Source organism: Acytostelium subglobosum (genome assembly GCF_000787575.1).
Source record: "Acytostelium subglobosum LB1 DNA, scaffold: scaffold4, whole genome shotgun sequence".
Taxonomy (NCBI): Eukaryota; Evosea; class Eumycetozoa; order Acytosteliales; family Acytosteliaceae; genus Acytostelium; species Acytostelium subglobosum.
This window is the reverse complement of record NW_012236528.1, coordinates 97775-119182: the sequence shown is the minus strand read 5'-3', so window position 1 is coordinate 119182 and position 21408 is coordinate 97775. Positions and strand designations below refer to the sequence as shown.

The following is a 21408-nucleotide window of genomic DNA, read 5'->3' as shown; positions in this document are numbered from 1 at the left end:
CCCATTTCGTTTGGTCGACCAGCTGTGTGTCACACTGATCCACACCCCCATGTTAATGATGTTGTTGTTGAGTGTCAGTGAGTGATTTAGTGACACATCACTTGAGGACGAGAGTGACCACTCACACTCTTCCACATCACCCCACATACATCATCTCTCGGTAATACACGCAAATACTGGATATGGACAACCATCATATGATCAATCAATCACACCACCAATCACACACACACACACATCCACACTCTCACTAACCCACTCAATAATGATGTTAATGGATGACAAACGCTCATCCATCAATCAATCAATCAATCAATCAATCAATCAATCAATCAATTATAACACCTTTTGGTTATTGTTGTTGACGCGTATTCGTAATCGTGTCAAACAAGCTGTTTGACGTTAAGGGCAGCTGATCATGTTGTTGTTGGATGATCTGTACCCGATATGTAGTAGCAGTCAGCAACAGCAGTCAGCAGCAGCTGCTTAAAAGGTGGAGGGGCGCCATGGCAACACACCATCCCTCGCTTAAAAGCACGTCCATGCATATAACATCTTTAACAATCGTTGTTGGGAAGTCCTTTATACATTATCTACCTGTATGTGTGTGTGTGGAGTGTGGAGTGCGTGTGAGGGAGAGTAGGTGTACCATCAATATCCGGACAGCAACAGCCAACCATCAATCAATCAATCCAGTCCAGTCCTGTCCTGTCAATTAAAATACTCACTCTACTCTGTTGTTCAGCGTCATTAATACTTAAAACTACCCTGTCAACCTCATCCCTCATTCGTATTCATACTCATTCAATCAATCAATCAATCAATCAATCTCCTTTAAATCTATCTCTTGGTATCCTTGAGGTTGGTACTTCCTTCCCTTTCCAACAAACCTATAACTCAATCACTCAATCACTCCAATCACCTCCCATCAATCAATCACACACTCATCCAGTTGACCTGGAAAATAATTTTTAAGGTAAGTTATATGATTTAATCAAACATGGAACCGAACATAATACTAATACAATAATGATTGATTATATATTAGTGGAAATGAATGAAGGTTCCAACATTTATGGTGGCGGCATAGGCCGTGATGGAGATATACCAATTAATACTCCATCAACATCAACAACAACAACAAACACTCACTCAAGCGGCAACCCAAACAATATGCTTGGTAATAATTTACGCTCACCTTATGGTAGCGCACATAGGAATGACAGTATGCTAATGTCAGGCATCAGTGGCACGGGCTCCAACAGGAACCTGAAGCCACGTCCATCGTCCAACAACCTGAAGTGGAAGTGGAACACCAAGGACAAGCCCAGTGACAGCAGAGAGAAGAAGAAGACCTCGGGCAGAAAGGACTCTGAGCGCAAGATCAAGGGCACATCAAACGGCATACTCAAGAAGAAGAACACTATAATGGACTTTGGCAACAGTGATGGATTCAATGGCGGTGGCGTTGGCGAGAACGTCACCGAGGGCCTGCCAATCACCGATGGCGGCGACGACCGTAGCCAGCAAGGTCCCTCATCCAGCGGACCTCATGTGGACTTGGCCGCCGCGTCCAAGGACAAGCAGGACACTGAGCCAATGTTTGACCCGGACCTTTCGCCCGAGGAGATGGAGGAGAAGATCCGCCAACACAAGGCATTCCTGCAACAGGGCAAGGATGGCGCGTCCACCGGTACACTGACCAAGAAGAAGTCCCAACACAATCTGAGGCGCAAGCTCACGTCCAACACGATGCAAGACCAGTCTTTCGAGACGCTCGAGTCAATCATTGGTGAGGAGAAGAAGGAGGTGGTCTTTGAGCTCAAGCCGTACTTCTCGCACACAATCCTGCAGGCGACAATGGCCGTGTTCCTCGTGTGGAACTTGTTCTACTTTGCATACCGTGCTGGCTGGACGATCAACACGTTCGACATGTTCACGATGGCTTTCTCGGCGATCTTCTACGCCGTCGAGTTCATCTCTTTCCTGGCCACCATCCTGCATTTCAACAACTTCACCAACCCGGCCACTATGATCCTGGTCACCACGCTCGAGCAGATCCTCACCAAGCGTCGCAAGAAGTTCCCCACCGTCATGATGTACATCACCACCTACAAGGAGCCACCCTCCATCGTATCCAGGACATTCCGCACCACCATGTCCATGGACTACCCAGGCGAGAACCTTTGGGTCGGTCTGCTGGACGACTCAATCAACTTCCGTGAGTCGCGTGGTTGGGCGCATCTCCAGTCCGTCGAGAAGAACTTCCTGATGCAGCTGCTGCAGCGTTCGATCTACGCCGTGCATCAGATCGCGCCACCAGTCGCCCATCCCAACGAAGACCCACACGGTATCCTCAGCGAGACTTCCGACCGCATTGAGAAGACCACCCGCGAGATCATTGAGAATGAGGTGCAATGGTTCGTCGAGTTCTTCCTGCTCAACTCGTGGTTTGGAATCAATCGCGAGGACTCGCACGATCCCACCGAGGCTGAGCGCACGTTCCTGGCCATGCTGCGTGAGGACCACTTCTCGCCATACCGCACGTTTGATGCTGCTGAGCGTGAGATGATCGACAACTTCTCCATCGAATCGCTGCAGTCACTCTGGCACGGAAACGCCATGTACCGTCCACTGATCCGTTCGGTGCTCATGCGCAAGGAGTACGTCAAGAACTTCATCCTGGAGCACAACCTGTCGTACCGTCTGCGTTTCCTCAACGTCGAAGCACTCAACCTTGCACAGTACGCGGTGCTCATGATGGGTCGTCACGAGCTGCCATTCGACGAGGTGTCAACTGGAAATGTGCGTATTGACTTTGAGCCAACAGGCAGCATTGTGTCTCCCCGCTGCACCTACCTGCGTCGCAAGAAGCCACCCATTCCTCACAACAAGGCCGGTAACATCAACAATGGTGTGTTCAACGAGTCGACCAAGGCGGACTTTGAGTTCATCGGTCTGCTCGATGCCGATCAGCAGCCACATCCCGACTTCCTCAAGCGTGTGATGCCCTACTTCTACAGTGACGAGGGTGCCGAGCTGGCCTTTGTGCAGACGCCCCAGTTCTTCAGTAACATCTACCCCGTGGACGACCCGTTGGGACATCGTAACATGGAGTTCTACGGTCCTGTAATGGAGGGTCGTTCGGCCAACAACGCCTGCCCATTCGTAGGAACCAACGCCATCTTCCGTCGCCAGCCACTCTATGACATTGGAGGCATTATGTACAACTCTGTGACAGAGGACATGTATACCGGTATGAAGCTGCAGGTGTCTGGCTTCAAGTCGTGGTACCACAACGAGGTGCTGGTGGTCGGTACTGCGCCCGTCGATCTCAAGGAGACGCTGGAGCAGCGTAAACGTTGGGCTCAGGGTGCCGTAGAGATCTTCTCGCTGACGCCCTGGATGTACATTCAAGGCAAGCTTGGATGGCGCAAGATGCTCTACAACATGGACTCGTGTATCTATCCATTCCTGTCGCCAACTGCCTTCTTCTACGGTATTGCCCCATTGATGATGTGTCTGTGGACAGTGCCAATCGTCGTCAAGGACCCTGTGATCTTCATTCTCGTGGGTATGATTCCAGTCATGATCTTGCCAAGAATCATTCAATACATGATCCTGCGTGCCAAGAGACCCTATGAGCAGGGCAAGAGTGGACCATCTCTTTGGGTCGAGCCCACTGATCTCTGGAGAGCCGAGCAGACATTCTTTGGATTTGCTGGCACATACTGTTCCGCTTGGAAGGCTGGCTCGGCGTCGATCGTCCGTCTGCTCAAGAGTCGCAAGATCAGCCGTCATAAGCTGGCCATGTGGAACTGGAAGCGTGACTTTGTCAAGAAGCCCGTCATCACTGAAGGATTCCGTCAGTCCAAGCTGGTGAAGCAGGGCGACGTCGAGGAGGAGAAAGGCCCAAGAAAGGCCGAGCAGTCCTTCCGTTCGTCCAACAAAGAGTCCGACACGATCAAGAACTCTCGTCTGTTCCTTGCCAATCTGGGCATGTTTGGAGCCAACGTCCTGGCCATCCTGCTGACATTCCTGCGTTTCAACTGTTTCCAAGATGAGATGTGGCTGCTGATGGTCGTGGCTGGCTTTGCCTTTTCGACCTGCTGGCATCTTTGGTCATTCATTCCAATGGCTCTGCGTCAGTCCGAGAAGCAGTGGCCATACGCATCATCCTACCATGCACACAACATTGTAATCTTTATGATTCTGGCATTCCTGGTACTTCTATTCGTCAAGGTGCGTGTCTGTATCCCACGTGTCAACTAAGTCACATTACATTATATTATAATAATATATATTTATTACCATCGAACTGGTTATCTCTTAATAATAAACAAATCATATCATCATACTTGATTATTATCTCAATTTCCATCCATGAGAATATATTGATAGGATGGCTCTGTTTTGTAAACATTACCTACAGCTTGTTCTTTGTCCAACGGTGCAACAGGATTGTTCCAAATATAGTAGTCATTGAGGAGTGGGACAGTTAATAGTTGGTCCTCCAGAGTTGGAAGAAGTCCAAAGTCAGAGACAAGAAGAGAATGTGACAAATAATACCTCTTATTTTGTGAGAGTATTCCAGAGCGTGTCTTGAATGGAAGCAACATCATTTGGCCATATTCTGCTGCTACTTGATGAGATGTGAGAGTGGAAGGTGGTGGGGCAGGTAGCCACGATGAGATGCAAACTTGAGATGTGCCATCAGAGAACGACTCGGCAGCAGAGCCAGAGGGAGTTCCTTTCATTCCAGCTATAACATAAGAGCTATTCCCAGGGATGCCGATGAATCTAGAAGCGCCAATCAATGACAGCGCTGTCGTCATGACGAACTTGGTGGTTGAGGAGATGCTGCCCATTGATTTCTTGACTGCTATAAGTACATGCACACCATTCTTGAGTGATTGTATTAGTGTCAACAGGGTGCTCCACTTTGACGGGTAGTCAAATGTGTTGAAGTTATATCTCTGCACATTCCCAGGGAATGGGAGAGATGGATCGATCACAGCAACGTTCAATCCGTTTGACGGATTAAAAGAGCTCTTATCACCATTGATCATGATGTGACAGGTCTCTTCCTTGGCGAATGAAGCCACACAGAAAGCATATCCAGATATATCCTTGTAGAGTGATTTAACGGGGAATCTGATGTTGCATGTTGTGGCTACATTTGATGGCGACATGCATTCACTGACGAGCTTGGAGTCTACGGCATTGGCATCAAGCACGGATGCAATAATGCAATATGATTGATTATTGTTGAATGAGCTAATGGCAGATGCACCAAGACGAGTGACAATCTTTTGTTTGGCTTCGCCAGTGAGGAAATCAGAGGCATTCCCAACACTGGATATTGCTAAAATGGTACCAGGCTTCTGTTGATCCAACATTGACATTAGATCTGCGGAGGGATTGGGATTTCCAATTCCAACCTGTGTCGTGTTAAAGTTGTAGTATCTCTGAGGGACACCATTGATTGGGTTCACAATGATCACATTTAGGCCGGGTAAAGAAGGCATTACACCAATTGGAACAGCATTGATAAAAAATTGTGATTGAGGTGAGGAAGGCTATTTTAAGAGTGGTGTCGAGTGGATGGAGCGAGAGTCAGATGGAGTTAGGTTAGCAAATGTCCTTCAGCGACTACCTACTTGTGATACCGCCTTCATCTCAATGAATGGCTTGACAATCTTTGGACTCTTGCTGAAATTTGAATGGACAGAAACAGGACCTTGATTGTTGAGGGATTCGGCCACTGATCCTGGTGCTGCGTCTTTCCTTCCAATAACGACAAATGAACTGTTCGAGGTGATGTTGTAGGAAAACTGTGATCCAATGGTGGTGAACGCCAGTGAAAGATCGTCGGGCATGATAAAGCCACTATCGAGCGTTGAGGAGCAAATGACAACAAGGTTGCCAATGGGGATATTTCCAATATCATTTATCATTGTTGTTATGGCCGCTTGGGAGTTGAGGAAATATCCAGTGGTAAAGTATGGTGTGCTAGTGACTTCACTGATGGAGCTCATGACGAATGATTGAGCTTGTTGTTGTGGGTTGATCTCTGAGGGGTATAATTGTATGTGAGTATAACAATAGTTCGATGTACCAGCAGGTGCAGTGCGTGGATTTGATGACCCTGCAGAAATGATAATATCACCGATTCCATTTTGTTGTGCTTTTGTGATATCACTACCACCGAACTCTACCTTGGACATATGGGTGAAAGAGACAATATATGGGCGTGTTTGGCCGTTGGATGTGGCTTCTGCCAGTGGTCTCCGGTTGTTTGCTCTAGAGACGATCACAAAACTATTATTATCTGGCTGACTGACATATTGATTGATCATAGTGCTTCCAAGACTTTTGATGGCGTCGATTGCATTTTGATGAAGCTTGGCTTTCGCATCTCCACGTGTCAGTACTAACACGATGGTGGATCTGTCCAAAGAGTTGATGTAGTCGGCAAACTTTTGGGAGTCATTGTCATAGAGTTGTGTATTGAACGTCTGAACAGTTCCACAAAGTCTGTAGCCGTAGGTGTACATGGTATCTTCAAAAGCGATGACATTCAAACCATCACTGAGTCCAAGGTCAACACGCTTGTTCTCAAAGTATACATCAATAATCTTGGTTTTGGTTGCGTATTTGATTGATAGTCGTCTCGTGTACTGATTGAGCTGGTTTGTTGAGCAAGAGACACTGACTTTGGCCTTTGTGTAGTCTCCCATGGCTTCATTGGCAGTGCCTTGTGGACTTCCTTTGTGACCCAAAAGGCAATAGTTGACATTGCTTCCATAGGTAGCGAGAAGTTGTCCACCAAGTTTGCCAAACGATCTACAAAGTGATTGAACCTGGCTTGGACTCAGAGTTCCAATGATCATCACAGCGACTTGTTGGCCACCAATAATGGTGTCAATGAGACTCGATACACCTAATACATCCGTAGTTTGGTAATGATGTCTTGTAAAAGGCGCGAGCCCGTACCCATCTTCGACCCAAATGTTGATGCCATCGTCAATCTCAAAGCCTTCGATATCCGTGTAGTCTTGCTCAAGCCATATGAACTGTGATGTGCTACTGTCTCTACAGTTTAATTCTAATGTGACATACATCTGAACTGATAAATAATATAAAATATAGTATTGTTGTGATGTTGAGAGAATAAGAAAAAAAGTATGGTTGACTCCTAAGTCTGCATCCTGGGAAAAGAAAAAAGAAGAGAGATTTTGATATAAATATCGATGGCGGCAATAACTTGTGTCAGATGAGGGCTGATTCGACAAATGATCTCTGAGACTTCAAGGTGTGAGCTTGGAGGAGATACAATTCGAATAGATTCTATGGATCAATGGTGAGGCAAAATACACCCTAGGAGAATCATCAAGATTCATTGAGGTCAATACACCAAGTTTGAAAAGAGTGAATAGAACCTGGGAATGAAATGATTGTAGCAATGGAGCATCCTTGGAAGCCAAAACCCTTTCAACTATATCCCTCATAGAGTCTTCCATTACAATCTTGGGAATGGCTCTGGAGTTGATCACTGTCTGTGCGAAATCTTGAGAGATCAAGAATGTATTGATGTCTTGAGGACTTGCTGATTTGACTCCCAAGTATTTGTCCTCGATGGAATAAAGGGACAGGCGGACAAGACCCACATGGCCACCAGTCATTCTCCACAAGAACTCGATTGATTCCAATTGCAGAGTTATTCCAGTAACCATTTGATCATTGTTGAAAGAATTGATAATCTCTTGGTACTCTTGATGGGTCAATGATATCGATGTCAAGTCCATACTGTGATCCTCGTCAAAGGCAATCGGGGTGGCCCTAATGTCGCAGACGTCTGCATAATTTGACATTAGTAAAATGTGGATCTTGCTACTTCCAGTTCCCAGAAGGCATTTGAGGTGAGCCCAGAATGATGGGTATCGATCATAGATTGATTGGGCCTCATCAAATATGATCACTCTCTTCTGGACGCTGGGCTCCACTTTTAGCCAGTAGTTCCATGACTGTCCAGTGTTGGAAATCCATTGACGAGTGAAGAATTCCTCTGTAGTGTCATTTTTCGGATGAATATTGTCGATAAAGCTAAAGTGGACAACTTCGACATCGTTGAACTGATTGAGGAAGGTCTCCATCAGGCTACACAAAGATGTTTTGCCTGTGAATGGTGGTGATCTAACCAGAACAACTCTTTGTTTCCCAAGTCGAACCAGAATTGATTCTATGGTGTCCTTTCGTCTGGACATAATAGAAGAAGTGATGTTGAGTTCTTCAGATTGATAATTTGGTAAAGTATTTGTTATAAATCCAGAGATTGAGCCAGGGGCTGGATTGAATATATTAACATAATTAATTAATTAAGACATAATATAATTGTTCTATTTACATACCTGATGTTTGAGGACTGGGACGAAGAAGTTGATTCCAGACATAATGAAGTTTGTCTTTCACCATTGATAGTTTTATGGCATGATGATCATTCAGATTGGTGATGGCTCTGTCCTTCTCAGTATCATTGAGTGCCAACCCATTGATAAGTATGTGATGGACGTTGTGCAAGCAGGCATACCCATTGATCAGTATGATGTTGTTATTATTCATTCTTGATAAATAATAAATGAAATTGTTATAAAGTGAACAGATAAATATAAAAGCAACATTGAACTTAACTATGTTCACTTTATTGGAATTGAGATCTAGATTCACATTCCCTCTGATCTGGTATCATAACTCTCTAAATACCAATATCAAGTAATCTCTAACTAATAATGTCTTCATCAACAACATCAAGACAACAACAACATCAACAACCACAACAACAACATCGGTTGTCAATGTTTGATAGAGATGATGATGGTGGATCAGGAGGAGGACTCAACAGTGCTGCAGATCTATTGGTATTCAACTCGAATCAGAAGCTATCAATCACACAACAGAGGATTGCTCTGCCGATATTTCAAGTGCGTAGACAGATATTATACTTGTTGGAGACTCATCAGACATTGGTAATAGTTGGCAACACTGGCTGTGGCAAGACAACACAGATACCTCAATATCTCGTGGAGGCGGGCTGGGCCGAGGGCGGACGTTCAATCGTTTGCACTCAGCCTCGTCGTGTTGCTGCCATGTCCGTCGCCAATCGTGTCGCTGAAGAGACTGGAACAAACATTGGTGAGATAGTCGGCTATGCAGTGCGATTCGAAGACACAATCACCGAGTCCACCAAGATCAAGTACATGACCGATGGCATGTTGATTCGCGAGATGATGATGGACCCTTTACTCTCTCGCTACCCTGTCATTATGATTGATGAGGCACACGAGCGCAGTCTGCCCACCGACATACTCATGGGTCTACTCAAGAAGTATGTGTCATAGCATTCAGTCGCAATCAATCATCATTGACTAACATACAACAAACAACCCTAGAGTACAAGCTAGAAGGAAGGACTTGAAGATCATTGTGTCATCGGCAACATTGGACGCAGAGGATATGTGTCAGTTCTTCAATAGTAATAGGACGGGCGATAAGTCAAAGGACACTGCTGTCATTCTTTCGATTGAGGGCAGGAACTACCCAGTGGACATACATTATCTCTTGAAGTCATCTGTCAACTATATCGATACAACTACCACCACAATTGTCGACATACATACTACACAACCACCTGGCGACGTGTTGGTGTTCCTCACTGGACAGGAGGAGATTGAGACGATACGTCGAGCACTGGAGGATCGTCTGAGCGATGCAAATGGCAAGTCAAGACGATTATCACCATACAAGATCATTCCATTGTACTCTGGTCTGCCAATGACCAAGCAGATGAAGGTGTTTGAGAAGCCAGACATCAAGGTACGCAAGATCATCCTGGCAACGAACATTGCAGAGACATCGATCACAATTGATGGCATTGTATATGTTGTCGACACTGGATTCGTCAAGATCAAGACATACAGTGGGCGATCGGGTCTTGAGAGTCTGGTCGTGGTGCCCACCTCTCAAGCCTCTGCCAATCAACGCGCTGGACGAGCCGGTCGTAATAGACCGGGAAAGTGCTACAGACTCTACACACAAGAGGCATTCAGCAAGCTGTCTGTACACACATTGCCCGAGATACAGAGATCCAATCTTGCACCAGTGGTCTTGCAACTCAAGGCTCTTGGCATTGACAACATTCTCAACTTTGACTTTGTATCACCTCCACCACCAGACGCAATGATCAGGGCACTGGAGGTCCTCTATGCTCTGGGAGCACTGAATGACGATTGTAAACTGACGACACCAGTTGGACACATCATGGCAGAGTTCCCTGTGGAGCCACAATTCTCTAGAATGATCTTATCATCAGTGAACTATGGTTGCAGCGAAGAGATCATTACAATTGTCGCAATGCTCAGTATTCAAGGATTGTTTGTCAATCAATCCCAATCCATTCGAAGATCATTCACTGTCAAAGAAGGTGATCATCTTACGCTCCTAAACTGTATGTTTTGTTGATGTTGGCAACACACAAGCTGGAACAGCGATCTAATCAAAGACACTACCTACTTTACCTCTCTTTAGTGTTCAATATATTCTCGAGGAAGTCAAAGTCGGATTCATCATGGTGTCATGAGAACCAGATCAATTATAAAGTGATGCTGCGGTGTGTCCAGGTTAGGAAACAGTTGTTGGCATATGCCAAGAAGTATCAGATCAAATTGATATCAATCACAGACAACAATGACAAGAACATTCCAGACAAGACAGTACCAATACGCAAGGCAATAGTCAGTGGATTCTTTACCAATGCAGCCCATCTACAACCGGATGGTTCGTACCAGACTGTTAAAGATAAACATGTAAGCTTAAATGATGATGTGAGGTGACTGGACACATTGACTAACATCCATTCCAACAACAATGATCTAGAAACTATGGATACATCCAACATCAGTGCTGAGTACAGTCAACTCACCAGAGTGGGTACTATTCCATGATGGTATGTTAGTTACCCTTCCAAGTCTTCACAGACCGACCCCATCACTAACTAACTCACTCATTCAATCACCAATACATAGTAACTGTAACAACCAAAGAGTTTATGAAAGAGCTATGTGTAATTGAACCTAGCTGGCTTTATGAGATTGCTCCACACTTCTATAAATTCAAGTCATAGACGGACATGTGTACTGTATCATACCTTCTTTCCCCATACTCTAGTGGATACCTTTGGTTCGCTTGGTGCAATGTAGTTGGATTTGGCTCCAGAAGCAGTAGTAGTGTTACTTGTTGGTGATACCTTGTGTGAGTAGTTGGAGGCTGAAGATGTTGAGGAGGATGATGAAGAGGTCGAGTGGATAGGCATTGAGTTGCCCTTTGTATAATGATCGTGTTGGTAGTAGAGTATGTTGGGTATGTTGATGTACTTTGATTGATACATGATGTCGATTGTGTGGAAGCCTTCCTTGAGTGAGAGTGGCGCGGCAAAACTGACACTCTTTCGCATGTTGCCCAACTCGATAGTTACTGGTGTGCTATCGATTGATATCAATGGCATTGATCCAGCGACCAGTGAGTACTTCAAGTACAATGTGACCCTGTTGTCGGTTGATGTATAGACCACTGGTTCAATCTTTTGGATGACCATATCGTCAAAGCTGTTGCCAGTTGCTGCAATGGCGTCCAAATCATTGATGCCCATGTCCTTGTCGGGACTGCCCACAATCTCTGCCATCGTTTGGATGTTCAGGTCATTCTCGTACGAAAAGTTGTTCGACTCGACTGCTGGTGAGTGCATGGCCATGTTATCAGAGATTGGCTCAAAGTTGGACAACGAAGCGTTGTTAAAGTAGTCCATCGCATATCGATTCGAATCGTCAATGTCCTTCTCGGTGCTGAAGCAAGAGTTTGTGTAGATGATGGATTGTTTGGTGACAAGGTTGTCACCATCCTTGATGCTTAGGAAATACTCGCCCTCGCTTCGTGGTGGGCACATCACTAGAAGAGCAAAGTTGTTCTTCATCAGCACCTTTGCCTGGAGACCGTCCACAGTGACTGATATCACTGGCTTGTCAAGATTCTCTCCTTGGATCGCAATGCAACCTCCATTCAGCGGGCAGAGGGCAGGCACAACAGATAGCACCACTGATCTGTTTGGAAGATCCTCGTATGATGTGGCCTGTGAACCACTTCGACTGTGTCCTCGACTGTTTGATCCACCGATGCTGGAGGTAGGTGTGTTGTTGTTATCGCCAAAGTTAAATACATTGGAGAAGAATGTAGATAGTCTGTTTGATGATCCAAATGAGCCTGATGAGCCATTTTGGTCGAGAGATGGCGACGCGGGTGGACTGGAAGAGGTTGGTGATTGCTCAACTGATTTGACGTTGGTCAATTGTGATTTGATACTGGCTGGACTGGTGGCAGGTGTCTGCTTCATCTTTGTGAGGCACTCTGTGTTGTAGAGCTTGAACTCTGGCAACAGAGTGTTCAACTGTGTTGCCAAGCTGTGATGAACATGTTGAATGACCTGCTGCTGGCGAGGTGTTGGCCCCTTTAGCTCCTTCAGCTTGGTGACTCCGGTCTTGAGCTCGGACAGATGTATGTTGATGGTTGATTCCAACTCCTTGGCTCTCTTTATATTGGGTGATGCAGAGTCTGTTATAGTATGTACAACTTGTTTGTAGGAGTTGATGTTCCTTCTCAGGTCCAATATGTTGAGATGCATCTTCTCGTAGAACTCCACAAACACACTTGATGATCCACGCTGTCGCATGATCTGATGTTGATTCCTATCAATGGCTGTGCTCAGTGTCTTGTAGCATATAGTACACACATTTACATCTTAATTGGGAAGGGTATGTTTGTTAGTGATCGTCGGGATGAGTATCGGACTTGAATGAACGAACTTACTTTGAACGGGCTTGTTAGGGTTTGGAGGAGGCTTAACCTTGTCAAAGCTGTTGACGGGTAGTGGATGGTTGTTGCAGTTGGCACAGACGGCGTAGCCACAGACTAGACACTTCTGCTTCTTTGAGAAGATCTTTCCAAAGACAACGCCACACACACAACAGTTCTTTATCATCTTGTCCTCATAGTCGACCGCAAGCAATGTGCTAACGTTTAGAGTGATCTGTTTGAACTTTAATATCAGTGTATCCAAATCGCTGTTCAATCTATCATTGTACTTCTTCTTCATCTTGTTGAACTCATCACTTCTATCTCGTGACAGTAACACAGATGAATTCAAGTCATAGTTTAAATCATTCATATATGATGCTGTTGTTGTAGTTGCCATTGATGTATTCATTCTACTTCATTATCTAGTGTATTTATATATGTATATGTATGTATATGTATGTATATGTATGTGTTATTACTTGAATGAGTGATATCAAATGAATGAACTTGACCCTTTAGTTAACCAAAAGTGACAATTTTCCTGAATTCTCAAACTTTGAAGAACTTGTTGAATCATCATGATGAGCCAATCTATCTTTAACGTTGTTGTAAAAAACACATAATCAACACATAGAATAGAAAGACAGGATAGGAATAGGATATGTCCACATCAAAGACAGCATCAGCAGCATCAACATCATTTAGAAAGGCATCATCTGTTATTGTTGCACTCAAATGGTCTTTCAACAAACCACCTCCATACTCTTGTGCTGATAGGGTGTTACCTCCAACTGGCTATGACTATCGTATAATGATGGTGAAGAGATCACCTGATCTGAGGGTATTCCCTCGTGCACATGTATTCCCCGGTGGAGTATTGGACAAACAGGATGAGAGTCTACAATGGCGTCAATACTTTGACAAGGTCACAGTCGATCTACCAATGCGCATCGCAGCACTACGCGAAGTATTTGAAGAGACCAACTTCCTCATCGGTGGTGTCAACGACGCCATCGTTGAGACTCAATCAGTGGACACTATTCAAAGTGTTCGTAATCTAGTATTGGTAATGTGTCATTCATTCATTCATTCAATCAATCATACAATGAGTTGGAGACTGACTCACCGGCTTACACTCAACGTACATTAGAAGGACAGCATACATCTATTGGAGTTCCTTCAAAAGGTGAGCAAGGACAAGCCAAAGTTGGAGGACATCAAGGAATGGTCACGTTGGATAACACCAGAGGGCAACAAGCATAGGTTCGATACTGTAAGATACATGTAATGGACAAGATCACTCAATCATACTTACTCATACTCAATCAATAATAGTACTTCTACTTAGCACCAATAACAAGTTACCCTTATAATGCAGTTGTGGATCACACTGAGAACACTCAGATGGATTGGTTCTCACCTGAGGAAGCATTGGAGGAACATGATAAGGGTACGATATATTTACCGCCACCACAATGGATGACAATGTTACAAATGTCTCGTTTCCATACGTTGGAGGAGTTGATGCAAGAGTCCTCCAGACGTCAACAACTCTCTGTGGTCTTTTCACCAAAGTTCATCAAACCATCTGTGTCGTCCAGTGGCGTCTCTGGAGACAAGTCATTGAAAGTGGACCGTATGATCCAAGTGCTGAACCATGATGCACTCAACACCATTGATCAAGGTACATCCGATCAACGACACAGACTCAACATCCAAAGTAGTACTGGCGATGTAACCGATATCAACAGCTGGCTCTACCACTATGTAAGATATGTAACAATCACTCAATCATGGGACAAAGAACTAATCAATCACTCAATCATACAGGAGAATAACATCAAATCCAACATTGATCAATCACTTAATGGAAGAAGGTGCAGGTCATATACCAATCAATCTAAACTCTAGTAACAATACACTGATGTAATATATATAGTACACTGACTTTGGTTCAATAATTTATAAATATTGCCAGGATGAATGGATGGATGGATGGATGAATGATGGATCTGATTGATGGACGTCCACTATAACCGCCACCACCTTACAATGACACTGGTGGCTCACATAGCAGCGAGTAATGTCTAATTGCTTCATCATCAAAGAGTTCTTGTGGGGGCTTGGAAAGGATCTTTTGGATGGAGGGCACGGCGCGGAACTGGTGGAGTCCGCTGCCAAGAAGCTGTTGAGTGAATAGGATCTTGCGACTCAGTTGTCGGTAGTGGAAGAAGTTGACGATGCCTCCCTGCAACAGCTTGGGACTGCTCGTCTCGATGAAGAACAACTCGTCCAACAACAGTCTGATGTGTGGGATGGCGGGTGCCTGCGCGTCGTTCAGAGTCTCACGATACTTCTTGTGATCATTGTCCTTGGACACAAAGGTCTTGAGGTGGTCGAATGTTGCGTGTGTCTTGGGGCTCAGCGCTTTGAATGTCTCGGTGAGACGCTCGATCGCTGGACTGGCCAGTCCTTGCATGATGCAGAATACACTTGAGAAATCGCTCTGGGCCAGACACTTGTCAGCGGCCTCGATGAATCGCTCAATGGTAGTGGCACGCTTGCTTGCGTTGTTGTGCTTGACGACTTCAGTCGAGACGAAGCGCACTAGGTCGTCGTAGTGCTCGAGGAACGTGTGGATGTTGGCGCCGGGCTGTGACGTCATCTCGCTGCCGACGTATGGTGATGGCGACTGGGATATCTTCTCCCAGATGATCTCGAGATACTCGCGTGCCGAGATCTGGTAGAAGTTGAAGCCGCTGATAATTGTGAACTGTCGCGCCAGCTCGGTAGAGTTGACATCGGCTACGTCCAAGTATTCGCCGCTTGGTGGGGGCGGGATGACACTTGTGGGGAACTGCGCATTCGATGGGATTGGTGTCGACTGTGAGAGTTCGTTGCGCTTCTTGGTCAGCTCGGCCACTAGCTTGGGCTCGCCCAGCTCGGCGACGGAGCCAGCCAGCGTCGAGGTGAGACTCTGTGATGCCAAGTTGTTCTGGGCAATGATGCGATCAAACTCTGCGAGCTTGTCCACGAGGGGCTCCTCCTGGAAGTCGTGTGGATAGTAGTCGATCCATCGCTTGAAGAAGATGATCACACGCAGTTGAATCACACGATGCACGCGCTTCCAGTTGTCCACCTGGTGCTGATGGTTCTCGAGCGAGCACGACAGGTAACGCTGCTGCAGGAGGTCAAACAGCTGCGTGGGCGTGGCGAAGCAGCGGTACGTCAGCAGCAGGTCCTGGATGTATGACGTGTCGTAGCAGTAGTCGCTGGTAGCACGCTCCACCATCTTGATCAGATGGTTGGTGAGGGCCGTCTGCGTGCCGCCATCGTTCTTGCGCTTGAGAGTGTAGTAGCCGGGCGGCTTCAACTCGCCGTGACGCCAGTTTGAGCCATTCATCACCGACTCACCCGCCTTGAACTTGAGCTCCTTCTGCTGTTGGTCGTTGGCGCCCGATGGTACTGCGTTGGCAAACTCACCCGACTTCCTATGTTGTGACAATGCGTTGTTACCACGTCTTGACTGTACCAATGTTGGTGACAATGAGCCTGCGATTGTTGCGTTATTGTTGTTGTTGTTGTTGGCATTGTTGGTTGTTGATGTGACTGATACAACGGGTGGTGATGATGGTGCGCTAATGTTGTTGTTTGGTGTTGCCGTGCTTGGAGTGACATCAGGTGATTTAATCTCTGGCGGAATCACAACTGACTTGACCGTGGTGCACACCTCATCAAACGTTGGACGTGACAATGGTTCATATGTACAGCATTCCAAGCATACCTCTATGAGTCTAGATTTGATTGATTGATTGAGTCAGTGAGTCAGTGAGATGTTGAGAGTACCATGGACAATGGACAATCATACTTTGTTGGACAACCTGGTAAGGCCTTTTGTCTTAGCTCTTCGGGATTGATATCGAAACAGGTCTCTGGTGTGCGAACCCAGAGGTCCACACCGGGCTTTCGACCAGTGATCAACTCGGCCAACACGACACCATATGAGAACACATCACAAGAGGTGTCATAACTCATTCCAAGTAGAATCTCTGGTGCTACCCAACCCTCAGTACCACACATTGTCATATGTCTCGACTTCTTTGTCTGTTCATTCATTCTCGCGAATCCAAAGTCACACAGTCTAATCCTTTGGAACTCATCCAGCTGGTGTTGTTGTTGATCACATGATTGATTGTTAGCAAGATGGTCATTGACTATTGGATTGGATGGGATGGGATGATGCATACCAAGATGTTCTTTGACTTGAGGTCCCTGTGAATGATCTTCTTGGCATGGAGGAATACTAATACCTTGGCCAAGTCAACGGCGATTGATAGTCTCTTGTCCCATGTGATGGGTGGTGTTTGTTTGAGCAGTTGTCTAACATCTCCACCCGAGACAAACTCTGTTATAATGTAAAGACCAGACGAATGTACACATATTCCAGAGAACTGTACAATGAATGGATGTCTCAAACTCCTACATTGATTGATTGATCAAGTTGAGTTGATTGAGTGAGTGATTGAGTGAGTGAGTGAGAGGAGTCATGTGACCCATGAGTCAAGACAGACTTACTGAAGCATTGACACCTCTCTATCGATGTATTTCAGATACTCTGGGTCATCGGCCTTTTCGATCTTCTTGATGGCCACGTCGAGACCTAGATAGTTGCCTTTGAACACTGATCCGAATGAACCCTTTCCAATCCTCTCCTTGAACTCCAAGTTCTCAAATGGTATGTCCCAAATGGCTTGAGTTGGTAAACCTGGATCTGATACATCTGCCATTTCTGTTTGATTGTTTGTTTGTTTGTTGATTGTTTGTTTGATTGTGTATTACTACAAGTTATTGTTGTTATAACTATCTATCTATCTACTTTTAATTGCTTTTTAAGTGAATGGATGGATGCAGTTATAAGGATTGGTGGGGGTGTGGCGGTTGATCAATTGTGTGCTTATGTGCTTGTGTGTGTGTGTGTATTTGTTTGTTTTATTGTGTGTTTGAATGAAAGAGAGAGATAAGTCAGTCAATGGATGAGGTCGGAATCAAGATGTGATTAATGACAATGATGTGATGGATTAAATTAAGTGGTTCAGATTCACAATAATTTGAAAAAGTTTGTTCATCACTGTCAGATCGAAGTTGAGCCCCTGATCTCACGACCCATCCTTAAAGGATCTGCAGATCCTCAATGGACTTTAGCCAAAAAGGCCCAATGGTTTTGTTGTTTCAAAACAATGATTGGTGAGCAGTTGGCTAGCTAGTTGTTTGGACCAAACACAAAATCAAATCATTGTTTACTTTATTACTTGAATGAATGCGCATTAATACCTTCTTATCTCCATCAATCAGGAGATAAATAGACGAACGAATCAAGTACATCTTGTTTCTTGAATGTCTTAGACTTCCCAGATCACACACAGAACACTTTTCCCATTCATCAAATAGATAAAGAGCATGGGAACTTAGGTTGAGTGAGTAGTGAACATACCACATAATAGTCTATGTCTTATTCTATAATGATTAGGAGATTTACCATAATGATTAGGAGATTTACCATACCCCAACCCTTACCCTTGCCCTAACATACACATACACACACCTCATAGTTGGTTGTCAATGCGCGACTCGGCTTTATTACTCCCCCCCCATTTATTTTGATTTAATTTGGTTTGTTTTTGCAAACGAATGCGTACATCACTTAGCCCAACAACAACAACTGAGCTCTATCTTGTTAATTGGTTCACTCCACCTCACTCATACATACACATACACATATATCAAAATGTCTGCTCGTTCGATTCATACATTCTCCACTCAACGCTCATTGTTGTCCTCTTCAGTCAGAGGCATCAGAAGAGGCCAGAGAACATGCTGTGGCACCAACTACCAGGTCGCTGGCATCTCTGCTCACCACCACAACCACGGCCCAATTGCCAGACCAACTGGATCGGCCACCAGAAGCATCACCACTCAGCTCTTTGCTCCAATGGCCACCTCCACTCAGGCCATCAGAACCTACGCCAGCAACAACAACGTCCCAGTTGCACCAACCCCATCTTCCCTTCTCCGCACTCTCTGCGACACTGAGATCAACGACTTCAAGACCTTGATCCCCGAGAATGAGGACAACCAAACCTTCTTGGATGAGTCTGGATTCGAGGTAATTACATCATTCTACAATTGACCCTGGACAAGACACATTGGGAGCATTCATACTCACTCACTCAATCATTCTTCATTCGATCAATCAATCAAACAATTGGAACAGCTTTCAAATAATAACGAGTACGCCTTCTTGAAGAAGACTTCTGAGGATGGCGCTCAGATCACTGTTAGATTCGACTTGATCGAGCAGATGCAAGAGCCATACGACGAGGACTACGACCAGAACGAGCAGGAGGGCGAAGAGGGAGAGCAAAACGAGGAAGAGGAGGAGACCCCAGAGAATGAGCAGGAGCACGAGGAGGAGCAAGAGGAGGGCGAGGAGGGAGAGGAAGGCGAGGAGGGCCAAGAGAACGCCCCACACGACCACCCATTCGAGATCTGCATCACCCGCAAGGTCGATGGCAAGGACGTCACCGTCACCTTTGGCTGTTTCGCCTCTGCCGACGGCAGCTACACCGTCTCTGGCTTCTTCTACGGAGGCTTCAACGACCCGGTCAACCCAGTCGACATTGCTGGTACCTCGGCCGAGTTCCAAGACAACATCCTCTTGTTCCTGCAAAAGTATGGAGTCAGTGAGGGACTGTCCTTCTTTATCCACGATCACGTCCACGGCAAGAAGCTCAAGGATTACGTCCAGTCATTCGAGACTCTCAAGGGTTTCATTGGCAACTAAAGCATTAACATTCTTTAACAATCGTGTCATTATTAGTCATTTGAGTTAGGGCGAGGGTAGGGTAAGTGAGGGTTAGGGTGAGGGCGAGGGCAAGGGTAGGGTAAGTGAGGGTAAGGGCGAGGGTAGGGTAAGTTAGGGTTAAGGTTATTTAGCGCCACTTTCGATGAACTTCTTAAGTCATTCAATCAACTAAGCATTCAGATACATGCATGTATTACTCAATGCATAGGAGGTAATCAGGATCATACATACATTGTTATCAATCAACAAACGACACACATATACATACAAACATGGCACAGAAAGGACCAAGTCGGTCAATGAAGGACCGCATCAGTATCAATATAGCAGAGTTCAATAAGGCTTATAGGACACTGTTTGAATCATTGTATCAGATGTCACAGGTACAACAGACTACTACGTCTGCCGCAGCAGCAGCTGGTCCTACAACATCTGGTGCCACTGGTGTACAGACTGGAGCACAGACAAATGCCGCAGCAGCAACAGCACCAATGCCATCACCAGTAAACAACCCTGTATATAACAATCAATCACCGTCTCAAGGGCCTACTACAGCGGCCACACCTCCGCCACCGACACAAACACAACTTCAACAACAACTACAAATGCAACAGATGCTACCTCTACAGAATATGAGTCTCCTAAAGGAGGCTGACAAGAGTCTTCAACAAAGTCTCAAACAACGTAAGTCACCAAGAGAATGAGCATGAATGAATGATTGATTGATTGACACTCCTCGTCAGTGGAACAACATCAACTATATCAGAAGGAGATAGTGGCTATTCAAAGAGAGATAGAGGAGCACGATCAGATCATCTCTAACCTTGCGTCAAAGCTGAAGGAAGCTGAGCTGTTGCTCGAGAATGAAATATCAGATGCATCAAGAGGCGATGATATCAAAGGTAACTAACTCGCTGAGATATATGAGCATCATTGATCACTCAACACAACAACTGACCATCTATCCATTCAACATACAAAAGAGAGGGAGGTGTATCCCGAGGAACTGATATCATATGCACACAAGATCAGTGGCACAACATCGGCACCTTATGGATATCAGACTCACTTACCGCTGATACCATTGTACAAACCTCCTGCTCCACAGGAGGAGATGATGCGCATGTCAATGATGTTTGCTCGACTTCCACTTCAGTTACTAAGGTTCTATGGATTGGCCGAGAAGGACTTGGCACTGGCATCCCCTATCGCACTTGGACAACGCACACCAACTGCTGGCGACCAATTGGACACTGCAATGGACACCAATACCGATTCACAGGCCGATGACGAATCTGCCAAATTGCTACAACAACAACAACTACAGCAACAGCAACAACAACTCTTGTTACAACAGCAACAACAGGACAAACTATTGGTTCCACCAAGCAACCTCACAATGCCAACACAACCCAACAAGCAAGGACAGCAAGGATTCGCCAGTCTGGACCTCGATCTCAATCCAGAACTGGAGGACGAAGATGAGTCCAGTGAGGAGGATGACGGTGACTCTAGTGAGAATGAACCTGAATGGGAGTAATTGCATTCATTCCAAGTCAACACGACAATAATTAAAATTATCATCAAATAGTGTGTGATTGTTGTTTGACGAACGAGTCACAATCAGAACTCATAATCATCGT

The 21408-nt window shown here is 45.5% G+C and overlaps 8 protein-coding genes across 8 annotated transcripts; 5 read left to right on the top strand and 3 right to left on the bottom strand.

The window, feature by feature from the left end:
- Positions 1-1152: 1152 nt before the first annotated feature.
- On the top strand, positions 1153-4272 carry SAMD00019534_021960 (hypothetical protein; the record flags this gene model as incomplete). The annotated part of the gene is made up of 1 exon (XM_012901494.1): positions 1153-4272. A coding segment is annotated over one exon (3120 nt), but the record flags the coding sequence as incomplete, so codon positions are not given.
- Positions 4273-4370: 98 nt separating this feature from the next.
- Positions 4371-6740, bottom strand: SAMD00019534_021950 (hypothetical protein; the record flags this gene model as incomplete). Its single annotated transcript, XM_012901493.1, has 2 exons — positions 4371-5579; positions 5661-6740. 2 exons carry the CDS (start codon positions 6738-6740, stop codon positions 4371-4373), a joined length of 2289 nt encoding a protein of 762 aa, XP_012756947.1.
- Positions 6741-8789: 2049 nt separating this feature from the next.
- Positions 8790-11179, top strand: SAMD00019534_021940 (hypothetical protein; the record flags this gene model as incomplete). Its single annotated transcript, XM_012901492.1, has 5 exons — positions 8790-9385; positions 9450-10504; positions 10585-10862; positions 10933-11002; positions 11082-11179. The coding sequence occupies 5 exons, from the start codon at positions 8790-8792 to the stop codon at positions 11177-11179; spliced, it is 2097 nt and encodes a 698-aa protein (XP_012756946.1).
- A 106-nt stretch (positions 11180-11285) lies between these two features.
- Positions 11286-13273, bottom strand: SAMD00019534_021930 (hypothetical protein; the record flags this gene model as incomplete). Its single annotated transcript, XM_012901491.1, has 3 exons — positions 11286-11322; positions 11442-12846; positions 12916-13273. 3 exons carry the CDS (start codon positions 13271-13273, stop codon positions 11286-11288), a joined length of 1800 nt encoding a protein of 599 aa, XP_012756945.1.
- A 291-nt stretch (positions 13274-13564) lies between these two features.
- Positions 13565-14814, top strand: SAMD00019534_021920 (hypothetical protein; the record flags this gene model as incomplete). The annotated part of the gene is made up of 4 exons (XM_012901490.1): positions 13565-13969; positions 14054-14176; positions 14239-14670; positions 14734-14814. 4 exons carry the CDS (start codon positions 13565-13567, stop codon positions 14812-14814), a joined length of 1041 nt encoding a protein of 346 aa, XP_012756944.1.
- Positions 14815-14950: 136 nt separating this feature from the next.
- Positions 14951-17690, bottom strand: SAMD00019534_021910 (hypothetical protein; the record flags this gene model as incomplete). Its single annotated transcript, XM_012901489.1, has 4 exons — positions 14951-16697; positions 16772-17067; positions 17151-17382; positions 17479-17690. The coding sequence occupies 4 exons, from the start codon at positions 17688-17690 to the stop codon at positions 14951-14953; spliced, it is 2487 nt and encodes an 828-aa protein (XP_012756943.1).
- A 998-nt stretch (positions 17691-18688) lies between these two features.
- On the top strand, positions 18689-19744 carry SAMD00019534_021900 (hypothetical protein; the record flags this gene model as incomplete). Its single annotated transcript, XM_012901488.1, has 2 exons — positions 18689-19066; positions 19175-19744. The coding sequence occupies 2 exons, from the start codon at positions 18689-18691 to the stop codon at positions 19742-19744; spliced, it is 948 nt and encodes a 315-aa protein (XP_012756942.1).
- Positions 19745-20037: 293 nt separating this feature from the next.
- SAMD00019534_021890 (hypothetical protein) lies at positions 20038-21302 on the top strand (the record flags this gene model as incomplete). The annotated part of the gene is made up of 3 exons (XM_012901487.1): positions 20038-20449; positions 20509-20667; positions 20749-21302. Coding segments are annotated over 3 exons (1125 nt in total), but the record flags the coding sequence as incomplete, so codon positions are not given.
- Positions 21303-21408: the final 106 nt, after the last annotated feature.